This window comes from Rhynchophorus ferrugineus, unplaced genomic scaffold, assembly GCF_030347505.1.
Source record: "Rhynchophorus ferrugineus isolate W39M unplaced genomic scaffold, kcgeb_rfMv2 rfM10, whole genome shotgun sequence".
Taxonomy (NCBI): domain Eukaryota; kingdom Metazoa; phylum Arthropoda; class Insecta; order Coleoptera; family Curculionidae; genus Rhynchophorus; species Rhynchophorus ferrugineus.
The window spans coordinates 12541918-12557083 of NW_027472589.1; the positions used below are offsets into that span (position 1 = coordinate 12541918).

At 32.6% G+C, this 15166-nt stretch overlaps 1 protein-coding gene across 1 annotated transcript; it reads right to left on the reverse strand.

The window, feature by feature from the left end:
* Positions 1-861: 861 nt before the first annotated feature.
* Positions 862-13509, reverse strand: LOC143204064 (uncharacterized). Its single transcript, XM_076416503.1, has 7 exons — positions 13183-13509; positions 11650-11817; positions 10547-10820; positions 10361-10496; positions 4156-4398; positions 3867-4100; positions 862-1025 (listed from the first exon to the last, which is right to left on the reverse strand). Exons 1-7 carry the CDS (start codon positions 13390-13392, stop codon positions 992-994), a joined length of 1299 nt encoding a protein of 432 aa, XP_076272618.1. The 5' UTR covers positions 13393-13509; the 3' UTR covers positions 862-991.
* Positions 13510-15166: the final 1657 nt, after the last annotated feature.

Here is a 15166-nt window from a genome sequence, read left to right on the forward strand (position 1 = left end):
TATCCGTATCCTCTATCTGAATGTGACCAGTACAGGTTTACTGTGTATCCCTTCTCAAGTTAGCATATAGGGAAAAGAGCGCGCGGATGGTGCGGCTAAATCGGCAGCTTCATTTCCCCTTCTCATCATGGATGTTTGTGTCCATACTGACCTTATACCATCGGTTCCTTGTTTCACACATAAGGAAGTAGAACGTCGTTGGGCCCAGGAGGCCAACCATAACAAGATCTCTCAAGCTGATTTTTCTCATCTCTTCGCGATCCTTCCCTTCGTAGCCATGCCGTAGCTTTGAATCGCTTGAGATTGGGCTACTGTCGTTTCTCGCACGATTATTTAATATCTTCGAGCCCACCTGCTGAATGGGAGTTTTTTCACCGTGCCCGTATTTCAGTCTACCACATACAGGACGACAGTTTAAGGCTCGCCCAGATGGAAACTGCCTTAACAGGACAGGCTCCTTGGATTTCTACGAGAAAGCGATTTTCTCCATAGAATCTGGCCTATGGTAAATTTAGTGTTACTGACCAAATAACCATTACCACTTCGGTATGGGTGCTGATGTGTGCTCTGTGGCTAGAACCTCTACTTCGTTATGGTTGTTTGTAGTCATGTATATCTGTTCACTTTTAAATTGCATATATTCTATTTATACTTCTAGCCGCCCTATTTGTGTTATTAATTTTATTTATTTATTAATTTATTATTTTATATATATATATATATATATATATATATATATATATATATATATATATATATATATATACTTTGTCTGTCTGTCTGCCTGTCTGTTCCCGTCCCCTTTACATCAACACTGTACTTTTGTATAAAAAACGACAAAAATACGGTAAATGTAGAAAATACTATATTATGGTAATAGAATAAATAATTTGTTACATTAAATTTAAAACAATTTAATAATTATTTGATAGCATTTGGATTTTGAAGTTCGTTAAATACATCGCCTTTGAACTTCCCTTCGAGCGCTACGTTAGGATCTTCTTTCCTGGTGATCTTCAACTTTGCTGGAACATTATTGGAACATATTTTTTTGACAGTTAGTGTATTTATAGTAGGTTGAATGTATAAGAAATGTTTGAAACGAAAGTTGTAGGGAATTTAATTTAATTAGGGATTTTTTTAATCTCTTATTATGACGGTCACTATTTATTTTTCGGGAATAGGAAAAAGAAACAAATAGTTAAGCTGATAATATATTTTTATTGTTTTTCGATACACTTTTGCTTACGCTTAAACTAATTTTCAAAACATGTATTCCATTCCGAATGAGGTATCTTCAAAACATGATTTTTGAACGCTTCAATAGCTTCTTCGGGCGATGAAAATCGTTGACCACGCAAAAGAAGTCATGGGGTGCCAAATCAGGGCTGTACGACAGATGACCTGGCATTCAAAAGGTTGTGTGCCAATCAGAATTTATTGTTTTACGATCCCCTAGAGGCACTGTTGAAATATGACCAGTTTTCCCCAAGAAACAGGCCACCATTTTCTTTGAAGTGTTTCGTGAGCGAACAACTTGTTGGATTTGGTTCATTTTGGAACACCCATACAGTCGACTGCTGCTTACTTTCGGGCTCATATGAATATATCCATGATTCGTCACCTATCACGATTTTATACTTTCGAAACACCGCGATTGAATTTCTTAAGCATTTCTTTACACCAATCGACACAAGTTTTTTTTTGAGCGATTGTCAAATTGTGTGGGATCCAACGCGAACATAACTTTCGCACGGCTAAGTGTTCATGTAAAATCGCATATATGGTGGTGGAACTAATGCTTAGGGATGCCTCAATCTCACAATAGGTGACATGACTATCTTGCTTAATCATTTCGCACATAACAACGATGTTTTCAGGCACAACAGCCGATTTTGGACGACCTTCACGAAACTCGTCGGAGAGCAAACAACGACCAAGATTGAATTCACTAATCCAGCGATATACGGTGGTTTTTGATAGAGTTTTATCGCCAAAAGTCAAATTAAGTTGATTGATGCACTCTTGTGGTGATAATCCACGTCGAAAATCGTAAAAAATCATCGCACGAAAATGTTCACGATTCAGTTCCATTTTTTTGCCGAGACGAAACTTTCAACCAAATATAAAATAAACAAATAGCGTCCGTGAGACAAAATGTTCTGAGTACGTATATCGTTAAAAATGTCGAACTTTAGGATGGAACCATCAGATGGATTTGCATGACAACAGTGTTGCCAATTCTTGAAATATAAATAGTGACCCTCGTATGAAACCCCTAGTATGACCGAACTATATACATCTTGCCCAACAGATCTGGTGATGAGCGACTTTTGGCTCGTCATAAGAAGAAATATGTGTTACTGTTATGTATTTTTGTGTATATTTTTGACAGTATTTGCTTAATTGGTGTTTTATTACTTTGAATTTAATATATTTCATTTTTTGGTTGTTATTTTTCATAGAATTCGAATAAGATGTTATAATTTAAGTTTTTTATTTGTTTTGTGACGGTTATGGGTAATTATTTAAGCCTTACCCTTTCCAAGTTTAGCTAAAATTAGCAATAATATAAGTATGGTTGTAGTACTTTTAAAATGTGGTTTTCTACAGACCTGGCTTCTTTCCTAAAAATAAAGGTATAATTTTTTAATCATTAAAATATCCTAACTAATATCTATACTACTGAACAGATTCAGAGTGTCTAATAAGAAGTGCCTTGGTTATATTCCTGAAAAATTAATCATTGCTGGAGGACAGATAGGATAATACAAGTTGCGCCAATGGTCTAACTATTGATATCTGTTTTCTTTCTATATATTTTTTGTCTTCTGTCCAATTAATTTATATTAACAATACTAATGTGCCCAAAAACGTAAGACTTAATTTTTACCCTTTAAAACTAATGCTCATTGGATAATATACATTTATTCCAACGTTTCTTAAAAAGTTTTGTATAGAAATATTAATTAAATTCAACAAGTCTCAATTAATTCATCATGGTTAGATTACGAAAGGCCAATTCAAATATATGGTTTCTCATAAATCAAATAGTTCGATGAGCTAAGTTACTCATATTTGATTGACCAATGTCGTTTTATCAAGTTTTTACAGCCTCGTATGTGCGTTATGGCAAAAAGAAATTTCAAACAACACTTACGTGCAGACAATGTATGAATCAAACGCTGTCATTGAAGTCAAGTAAAGTAAAAGTAACTAAGCAGATAGCTGTTGAACATTTCATAGAAAAACTTGATATCTTAGAGCGCGTCTAAACATAGATTTTCTAAACTACTTGACGAAGTATTGTTGTTGTACATGCTTGTAAGATTGTTTATGAAAATTAACTTCAAAATTACAAATGGCGCCTCTAATATTTACCCAATTATTACAAAATAATTTGAAACAATGCTGCATCATCAAATTTATATCATTTAAATCTTTTATGTATTGTAGTAAATAACACTGTTGATAACATTTGAGGTTGTGCCTTGTTTCTTTTGTTTATAGTGTATATGAGTCCCTGTTTACATTTGAAATGACAAATATATTTGAATTACGTCCTGACGTCAATGTTTTGTAGCGCTTCTGATAGGCGAATTTTGATTTTTTTGTTATAAAATCTTGGTAATCCCACTTTTAATTTTAAGATAAATATAATTTGAATAAACTCTGTATAGTATATTGTTAATATAAATCAATATTTTTGTGATTCTCCACTACAGTTATCTAGCCTAGTAACACAAAATGACAGCGACTTGTTTTTTGTTATTATCTTATGTATTATGGTAATATAAATATGTTTTGAAGAACGGTTTATTTGGAACATAATGGGCACTTTTTGTAATTTAAGATTGACGCGGAGCTTTATAATTGATTCGGTACCTTTCTTTCCTTTCCTTTTTCCTCTTCTTTCTCTGTATGCTCTCCAAGCCCGTTGTATTATCCTTGCCGATCGGTTGGACAAAAATTTATAAGCCATCTCCATGTGAATTCTCTCTTCAATTTCTTCCTTTTCTTCCATTAGTTCGATGTATTGCGGTTCCTGTTCGTCAAGCTGTTCTTGAAGCGTATCCACCGCCTCCTTTTCGGTATCATACCTACAAATCCGTTAAATATTCGCTAAAACTCACGAATCAATATTAAATAATTAACTCTTTTTTTAAATCGTCATATTCCGTCTGCTTTTCGCCAATTTCCTTGTCGTACTTCACCACCCAGTTTTTCAGCTGTATTTCGGTTTTCAATCTTCTTGCTCTCAGATTTGCCTCGGTCCTCAAGTGCTCATCCAGCAGAGCTTCATATTCCTTGGGCGCCCTCTCGGCTTCTTCTGCCAGAATCGCCTGTCTCGCCTCGCTTTCGAGGCAGTGATGCATCATTTTATTTTCAGAATCGTGTCTAATAATGAAAAGTAAATTAAAGGCTTTATTAAGTAACATTAGTTAGTATCACTAAGATAATATATGCGTTACCAAAAAACAAAACAAAGCGTAAAGCAAGAAAAAAAAAGCATTCAAAAGAGCATTAGACGATAAAACTGTATTAAAAAAATTGGGTCAACAACTCAAACAAAATAAAATATTTTTTGAATTTCTAAAGAACTTAGTTAAAACTTAGTTAAATCGAGCTGTAACTAAAACTCGCCGAGTTATTTACTAAGTACCTAACAAAGGCTTTCCAACTTCATTCTGCTGACTGATCTGAAAGCCAATACAAGCCAAGTAGAAATGAAGATAGAGTTGTGAACCTAATAATTTCAAGGGTAATTGTCAACAAAATTCATAAAAATGTCAACATCTCTTATTATAGAATTAATAAGTCGCTTAAACGTAATTTTTGTAAAACCGAGTTTTATTTGTTTATATCTTATGGAATTTTTTTTCCAAAAATACAGACACTAACACGTAGCATTCAAGGAAATATATCACAAATCGTTCCGAATGTCTATAGCACTTAGAATTTCATTTCCTAGTTCGATATTTTAGACCTTTGGGTCTTTCAAGTGTTTTTAAAAATAGGTTTGAGCGATAAATATATGATTTGTCACCGTTGCGAATACTTATCAGGAGAAATAATTGGCATGAATGGCAACAGTGTTGATCTTTCTTTGGGGGTTGTATTTGCCAGATGTGATCGCGTCCTAGGGATGTTAGAACTTCATAGAAGTTCATTTCTAAAGACGCAACGGTCAGTTCTCATGGTCCATTTTATTTTATTGTGTTATGTGCCCTCCAGGCTGAGCTTGATCAAATGGTGACTTTGCTCACAGAGTATTCCAGTTTTCTCTTTTTATTTATCATTTATTGTTTATTATATCTCAATTTATTATGTTCTAATTATTATTTAATATTTATTAGCGTTCATTTCTCATGTTCTATTTATTGTTTTCTATTTATTCTCTATTTATTATTTTATACTTATTATTCTCTATTGGTTATGTTCTGCTTATTTAATTATTCATCAGTTTTATTCTACTTTATTAGATATAAGTATTATAGTTATTAAGTATTCCACTTTTCTCTTTTTATTTATCATTTAATGTTTATTATATCTCAATTTATTATGTTCTAATTATTATTTAATATTTATTAGCGTTAATTTCTCATATTATATTTATTGTTTTTTATTTATTCTCTATTTATTATTTTATACTTATTATTCTCTGTTCGTTATGTTCTGCTTATTTAATTATTCATCAATTTTATTCTACTTTATTAGATATAAGTATTATAGTTATTGAGTATTCCAGTTTTCTCTTTTTATTTATCATTTAATGTTTATTATATCTCAATTTATTATGTTCTAATTATTATTTAATATTTATTAGCGTTCATGTCTCATATTCAATTTATTGTTTTCTATTTATTATTGCTAATTTATAATTCTCCATTTATTATTTTATACTTATTATTTTCTATTCATTATGTTCTGCTTATTTAATTATTCCTCATTTTTATTCTACTTCAATTAATTATTTCTTCGACTCGTATATTCTCCATAATTTTTAGATTATTTCAAATCAAAGATAATAGTTTTATGGTTGCAACTGTAAATATAAATTATAACTATTTTATGATCTAGAAACTAACGTCAAAGTGGATAAAATTACTGATGCACAGTTATGATCTATGGACAACTTGAAGCGTATATAAACGCCACCGAAAGCGATTTCTGCTGGCTGTTGGTGGCAGCGTACCTAGCGTGTGATGTTTAGCTCTCTCTTTAGTGAGTGCACTAGTAACAGTGCTGTTCATTTATTTATTTTGGGAATATAGCTTAATCCTAGCGAGGCCTACGAACCTTAGTGAGAGCAGATCTCGCGCGTTACTTCCCTTGATCTCTTACACGTCATTATTGTTAGTGTTAGGACATAAACGGGTACGTCGCGCGCTACTTTCCCTTCGTTCAGTGTGCACATATCATACTTCATCCAAGTACAGTTTATCATTGCTATCAATTATCGCTATTATCGTTATTATTCATTATAAGTTGTTGTTGGCTATATACATCCATTATATGTGGTTTATTGATTATCTGAAACATACATAAATCCCACCAAAGGTGGTTCCGGTCGGCTTTTGCATAGTCGGAGTTACAAGAAGTGAGTGCACATAGCAACGGAGCTGCTATTTATTGATTGACACATTTACATATGTACTTATATATATTAAACATTTTAGCGTCATCCTGGTGAGTACTACTAAAGGTAATGGCAGGATCTTGTGCGTCTACCTCCCTTGATCTCATTATTGCACGTCCATTATTGTTGGTGTCAGGGTATAAGCTGGTACATTGCGTGTTACGTTCCCTTCGTACCGTGTGCACGTCATACTTCATCCTCAAGCACAGTTTATCATTGCTATCAATTACCGTTATTGTCTGTTTTATAAATATTCTCTGTTTTATAATGATTGTCCGTCAATTATTGACCACTATGGACTAAGATTAATACCAGCCACGCTGGTTAGTCTGTCATTTTATTGCCTAACATTGTCTTCGCATTTTTTTTGAAAATATCGATACCATCCATTACCAATATTTGTCGATATATTCATTTATCCATACCATTGTTTTCGCTATTATTATAACTGCCAGTATTTCGATTGCCTGTACCGTTATATTTCTATCTACGTAATCTGTCAATTCTGTTTCAATTTCACCCTTGTCTCAATTGGTTACTCATGTACGTTTTATTATGTTTGCAGAATTATCACCCCACCACCTCAAACATCAAGATCTCGCATGCTTATTTGCATTATTTATTTTGCCATTTATTGAGTAAATAGTTGTTATATCATATATTTTGATCTCTGTTTTTATATATTTAAGATGTTTGAGTGTTTCATATTGTTTTACTAAATATAATTTTATTTTACGTCCTGGGTTTAGAAACAACCATACATCTTTTTAATCATTTATTATAGAAATACTATCCTAATCCTAATTTTGTCCCAATTTGCCGATTTTAAACATACAAAGTACTTATTCTACGCTAGACATATTGGGCTTAACATTAAATTACTGTTTGTAACGCGTACTGAGTTTTTCTAATAATTTCTGTGCATCGGATCTAACGGTTTTACTCTCTTCAATCTTCCAACTAAAGCCCCATTTTTGTTTGAGCCTCAACATCAATATGTGTTCATGGTTTAGCGGCTGCTTCTCCATTCAGGTCCTCATGTGGATTGTAACTACGAATGTAACATGAAGCATCAACAATAACTCGAAGTATTTTGTTTTGAAATGCTTTTATGGGTATGATATTTCTACTACTTTGACTGGCACAACTTCAGAGTTGAACACTATAAGTGCAAACTGATTTCAGGACTTGTTGGTAAATTAAAATCTTATTATACGCAGACAGGGTTGAGTGTCTACTCAATAACCAGTAGATTTTGTAGAGAGTTTAACATCAAACAAGGTCATGTTTGGTTGGATATCCATACGAGATTACTTGTTGATTTATATATACTGACTTTTGTCTGCTGGCTTCCTTTTTGAAATTAATATGCAGCAATTAATTTTGGGCCACTTTTCTGTTCTGCATTATATTTCGACAATAGCTGTAGTAGTAACTATAACTTTTCGATAGATTGAGTGTTGTTATCTTCAATGATTAGAATGCTGTGTAATCTGCACATTTAGCAATAACATTTTCATTGGATGTAAGCAAGTGCCCAGTGTTCAGCAGATCAATAACTGACCCTAGTACATTTTCCTGTGCCACACCTGCTTTTATTTTCCCCAAGTTAGAATAGCCATCTTCTTGTTTTACTGTAAGTATTGGTCGATTATAACATTTTTAAATATTGACCAGAGAGAAGCATTTTAATCGTATGCTATAAACTTTAAATCCAAACTATATCGGAAACAATATCTAAAAATTTCGGAATAAATTGTATCTTCTTCTATGACATCAGTTATTTCGTGAACCTTATCAATAGTGGAACGTTGTTGCCTGGAACCAAATTGGTGATACGGATAAGATGATTTTCCTCATCGATTCGTTTGATCCTTTTCGATAGGAGTTTTTAAAATTTCTATAATGTCGGCTATAGTGACATTGGTCGGTATGACGTTGTTTCATGAGGTAGCTTTATTAGTTTAGAAAAAGCATAATAAAACTTGCATTTTATTATGATACCTAAACTAGGTAAACCTAAACGATAGAGCATTATATTGATCAATATCACTGCTATTAGTCATATTCTAGAATACATATTGTAGATCAGATAGGCCATATTCTCAAATTCTCAGATATTGCGACGACTATTCAGATCTGAAACACATCTATATAGATGTACGACATGGAGATCAATATTGTATCTGAACCATCATTATTTGAAAATATTTTATTAGTAATACGTTTTATTAGTATAATAAGTCCCCGCCTTGACACATATATGGCGCTAATAGAATTAAATCCATATGATTTTAGTCAGCCATAACCCTCAAAATATGCGTGTATCAATTTGACAGCTGTCGGAACATTAGTTTGCGAATTACGGCATTTTGAGTGAAGCATCTTTTGTTATTGTGCAAAAATGGATAAAAAGGAATTTCGCGTGTTGATAAAATATGTTTTTTGAAGGGAAAAGATAAAGTTGAAACGAAAACCTGGCTTGATGCCGAGTTTTCAGACACTGTCCCAGGAAATTCAACCATCAAGTATGCTAATTTTAGACGTGGTGAAATGAGCACCGAAGACGGTCAACACAGTGAATGTCTAAAGAGGTTGTTATCGACGAAAACATAAAAAAATCCACAAAATGATTTTGAATCACCGTAAATTGAAATTGAATGAAATAGCAGATACTCTAAAGATATCAACTGAACGCGTAGATCATATCATTGACGAATATTTGGGTATCAGAAAACTTTGTGCAAAATGGGTGCCGCTCACTTTTGACCAAAAACAATGACGAGTTGATGATTCGGAATAGTGTTTGAAAATGATCAAGCATAATAAACTCGAGTTTTTATGTCGATGTGTTACAACGGATGAAACGTGACTCCATAATTTCACTCCGAAGGCCAATCGACAGTCACTGCACACGATGAACCCGCTCCAAAGCGTGGAAAATCGCAACAGTCGGCTGGCAAGGTCATAGCATCTGTATTTTTGGATGCGCATGGAATAATTTTCATTGACTACCTTGAGAAAGGAAGGACCATCAACAGTGACTATTACATAGCGTCATTGGACCGTTTGAAGGATAAAATCGCCGAAAAAAGGCCGCATTTGAAGAAAAAGAAAGTGCTGCTTCACCAAGATAATGCACCGAGTCGCAAGTCACTGAAAACGATGGCAAAATCCATGAATTGGGCTTCGAATTCCTTCCTCATCCACCGTATTCTCTAGATCTCTGACCTTCAGCGACTATTTTCTGTTCTCAGATCTCAAAAAAATGCTCGCTGGGAAGAAACTTTCTTCGAATGAAGAGGTGATCGCCGAAACTGAGGTTTATTTTGAAGCAAAGGACAAATACAGAAACACGTACTACAAAAATGATATCGAAAAGTTGGAGGGTGGCTATAATCAGTGTATCACCCTTGAAGGGAATTATGTTGAATAAAAAAAACTAATTTTACCAAAAAAATGTGTTTTACTATAGTAGGTCGGGAACTTTTCAATTGACCTGTTATCAGCTGCATATTTATTTATATTATGACTATCCCATGCAGGTACAAAATTAATTAATATTTAAATGTATGTTATTTATATGTCTCGTATACATTTAAGCCTATTTACACTGTTATAATCCACTCTGAAGTTATTTATAGGGGAAGACGTTGGAAGCAAAATTGTGTACCTACTAATTACAACAATCAACGTTAAAAGTAGCATACATATCCTTACATAATTTTCTCCATTCGAATCTGATATTCTTCTCTGTGTTTGGCAATTTTATCATTATAATTAGTTACTATATTTACTTTAGCATTTAATTCATTCTCTAGTTCATTTCTTTGCAGTTCTAATTGCTGTTGTAAATCTGAAATAAAAAATCATATCACTCGCTGTGCGTTTTTTCAATAGTTTTACCTTTAATTAGAGCTGTCAACATTGTCCGAGTTTTGAACGCCTCTCGAAGACGTTTTTCTCTTATTTTCTCTTCAGATCCAGTAATATACAGATTGGCCTCAGTCACCAGTTTCAATTCTTCTATGGTCCTAATTAACTCAGTTACAACAGGAATGGTTCTGGGTTTCTCTGCGGTGCTAATCGATTGTCTCAAGCATTTGTTATTATGGATTAGATAAATAATTTGTAACAAATTTGCGTCACAGTGTGTATCTTGTTCTGTATATTTTCCTTTCTAAAATCAATTTGATCATAAACTGTTCGAGCGCACTCTGAAAAGTTTTGTGGTTCGATAAAGAAATGGGATCTTGTGGTTTAAAATAAAGTTTAATAAGTAATTTTATTAAATAAATAAATACATTGTTTAACACCTCATGAAGTTGTGTAGAACCCTTCTAAATTTTTTGGAGTGTTTCTACTGATATGTTCAGAAAGACATGTCTCAGAGACATCTCAATGTTGCTCTTTTCTTTTTATATCTTCATACTGTCATTCAACCTGTTATAAGACTTAAAATTTTCGCACATTCCCAAGAATGCCTGTCTCTTTTGTTTTATCTGTCTCGTAATTCACAATTTGTTGATTGTAGTATGAATCTCTGAATTAGTTTATATTCATTTTTTACGTAATTGTAATTGTTATACAAGAACTTGTAAAGTTTAGTAATAAACTATGCATTATTTCTTTAGTTCTATTTCAGATGTTTTCTAATATGTTTATAATTTTTAACACTCTCTTTTTATAAACTTCTTTAATTGAATATAATCTCCCTGAATTATTTATAGACACCATTTCTGAATCTGCAATTGAAACAGCCTATTTTATGTTACAGGTGGAAGGCAACATAACATGAATACCATGCAATATGGCTACATCTTGTTATATATATGTTGTTCACTTTACATGACAAGTTTGTTCACACTGTGTTTTGCGGCGGTTAAAACAAGCGAACAGTGTTCGATAATCTTTTGATCTGATGATTACTCGAAGAATAAAACTACGAACCTATTAACACCATCTCTTCTCGCACACAAAACTTACTGAACAGCACGTTACAGACTTACATTTCGATTATTGATGGATTCGTATATAAAATTTTTAATTTGCACAGTGTCATAGTGGCAATCGCTATTGTAAATATTCAAAATGGCAGCCGTGAATATATTTTCCTCTTCCATCAAGAATCGTCTCAGCAACTCGCCATTCTTGGACAGCAAAAATGGGAAAAAAGCCTATAAATTAGTCAAATGAACTCATATAATTTTTTAATACGGTAGTAATGTTGAAATAATAAAGCTACAGTTATAAACGTTAAAATATTTATTTTAAATATCTAGCATCAGTAAATATTCACCCGACGGTGGGTATAGACCTGAGTATTCGAGTCGAATTTACACAGACAATTCAAAATGCGTATGAGCAGAACTGAATTCGGCCAACAGTTTTCAAAACAACGAACAGATTTCAAAGTCGGTTGAAAGTTGTATTGAGAATGCACTATGCTTACTTCCAATGTTTGCCGCATGAATTTCAGCGTTTGACGACGAACGCAATCTTATCCCAGGAGCCGCTAATGGGCCAACGAATTTGAGCAAGAGTGAAAAAAAAACTGGCGGGGTTATAATTAACATGGGTCCTAATGATTCATTTATACATTTCGTACCACCAAATAAAGGAAATATTTTTATTTTATGGTTTTATTATGTCTACCTCATAGTGAAATTTGGACACATGTATAGGGTGGGGCAAAAGTCCGGTTAACATTTTGATTGCGCACCATCTTGGTTATGTGACGTTTAGCTCAGTTTCGCTTTAACCATTGTGTTGTGTAGATGTCCAAATTTTATTATGGGTAAACATACGCTACAAGAACGAGCAGAAATAGTATCTGAAGGCTGATTGGTGAAATTGAAGATTTTTCGTCCAAATTGATAATGAGCGATGAAGCCCATTTTCTTCTCAGTGGCCACGTCAATAAACAGAACAGGTGGTTTTAGGGAACACAGAATCTTCAATTAATTCATGAAACTTCATTACATCCACTAAAAACAACTGCAGTTATGGTGAGGTATTCATACTGTACACATCATTGGTCCCTACTTTTTTGATAATGAACCTTGGTCGTTGCAGTTACTGTTACTGTCGAACGCTACCAAGACATGATTCGAAATTTTCTTTTGCCTGAAATGAACGGCAAGGGCTAGAGGACATGTGGTCAATTATTGAATGACGTTTTTCCACGAAGACTAATTTCGAGATTTAACAGCACCACATTTTTTCCTATGGGATTTTTTAAAATAAAAATCTTATGTGAATAAACCCCAAACGATTCCACATTAAAGACAATATTAGCACAAAATTGAAGATATTCAGTCTCAGATGTTGCAGGATATCATGAAAAAGGCCTTAAAAAGAGCCGAAAGTTGCATAATTTTTCAGTCATAACGAAAAATGTAAAGACCTAATAAACTTTTGAAATAAACTTAACCAAACTTACTTATCTTTTTTTTAGCAAAGTTATAGGTATATATATATATATATATATATATATATATATATATATATATATATATATATATATATATAATATAAATTACCACTATGTTAAGCATCAATATAGTTTTGTTGATGGAGTATATCACTCGGTGTGCTATAATCTGCGGTTCCATATCTTTCAGGGTTAAAGAGGCGGGCCTCTCTATGTTGGTTCCTTCAAAGTTATCCTTGTCATCGCTGTTCTTTATTATAGAATTGAAAGGTGACGGTGGTTTCTTCAATAATTGCTTTAGTTTTTCCGCTGTGTTCATCACGGCGAATAATGAGCGATTTCTTCAATCAAAATTTTAATGTCAATATCATGTGTCAAAGGAATATAAACATAGAATAAAGAAACTTAGAAGCGCATCTCCTATATTAAAATTGGTTCTAAGTTACGCTCGGTATCCCCGTGTGAGGGCGCTTACGCATGCGCCGTATGACAGTTAGTTGGGCGGGAATTTTAAAAATTTGAGCGGGAAATTTAAAAATGTATATATAAAAAATTTTAGCGGGAAATTTAAAACAATTCTTTTAATTTTACTGGGAAAATAAAAAAAATAATTATATTTAAATATATTTTATTGATATATTACAATTACATTAATTTTCCGTGACCATAAAGACATTGATATATCTCCACTACCCAAAACACGTAATTTACTGATATTATCTAACATTAAAATAAGATAATATAACTATTAATGGTTCTGTTGTATTATTTTTTAGAATAAACTAAATTAACAACCTACCTAAATTGAGGTACATTTTATCAAATATGACAACTGCAGTTCGGTCAATACAGTCAAGTTTATGAACTAACGACCAAAATTAGATGTTACTACTGCAGCAGCAAAAAGGAACCTTATTCAGTATCTGCATTAATGTTCTTCTAGAAGGCAAGCAGAATATCTTCGATAACAGTTTATATCCTCTGCCACTGCATTTCAATAATTTTCAATAATCTAGATTAGAAGCTTTTTGGCTTCGAAGAAATTCGGCTGTTGCCTAAAGTATATATAAATTGAACGGACCATAAAAAATAAATAAGGAACTCAATAAAAAGTATAACCTATACTATATACCTACAATTTAGCTTAATACTTATCTAAACCTATTTATCTATTTACAATATTATTTTAACTACTCCTAATTTAATTTTGTGTAGACGACACAAAATTATATCGACATTCTCCGACTGATCAGTTGGCAGTAATTGAAATAATATTGTAAATAGATAAATAGGTTTATGTAGTTGTTAAGCGAATATAGTCGAATATTGAAATAGGTGTAGTAGATAGGTTAAATAAGGTTTTGTTTATTTTTGTTTAGATATTACAGCGATTATTATGCACATATTTCATTTTAGAACTTTTTTTTCATGTTAAACATCTAAGTTTGATTATTTTTTACCTTTTAGTGAGATCCTTATTTACATTTAAGGTCTGTTAATAAAGTCTGTTTTAATTTTTTAAATTTTATTCTGTTATTTGTATATGATATATTATACAAATATTATATAATTATTTAATCGAATTATCACCAATCTAATGTTAAGATAATATTAATTAATAAAATAAACTTATATAGACTAGCAAACTTTTGTTAGATATTTACTTAATAAATTAGGCAGTTAGTTCATTCACTATTACAATGGGTAGGCCAAGTAAAAGTGCAGTCCATATGAGGAAAAATAGGAATAAAGAAACGATGATTGAAAATAAGGAACGTTTCAGGTCCCGGTGTCCGCTATCTAGCTTAGGTGATTTGACAAATGTTTTTCATACGATGTGGTTATATTCTAACCGTTGAGGAGTTGTATTTTCCGTCATAGCAGCTCAGTATTAACGTTATCAACAAATGTTTTATTATAATAGATAAAAAATATGTGAAAACATTGTAGGTGCTTTTAAAAATTCAGACTTTCCCTCGATTTCCCCGGGTTCCACCAACAGATTCAGACTTTATCCCAATGGAACCACCTCGGAAGTACACTCTTTCGTATAAAAACAATAATTTTTGAAATCGGTCCACATTTTAGGGAGA

Coding starts and splice junctions, on each gene's coding strand:
- LOC143204064 (XM_076416503.1), bottom strand. CDS start 13,392: ATGAACACAGCGGAAAAACTAAAGCAATTATTGAAGAAACCACCGTCA. Junction 10,821..11,649: donor AATCCATCAATAATCGAAAT/GTAAGTCTGTAA, acceptor AATTGATTTTAG/AAAGGAAAATATACAGAACA. Junction 1,026..3,866: donor GGTACCGAATCAATTATAAA/GCTCCGCGTCAA, acceptor ATAATGTTCCAG/CAAAGTTGAAGATCACCAGG.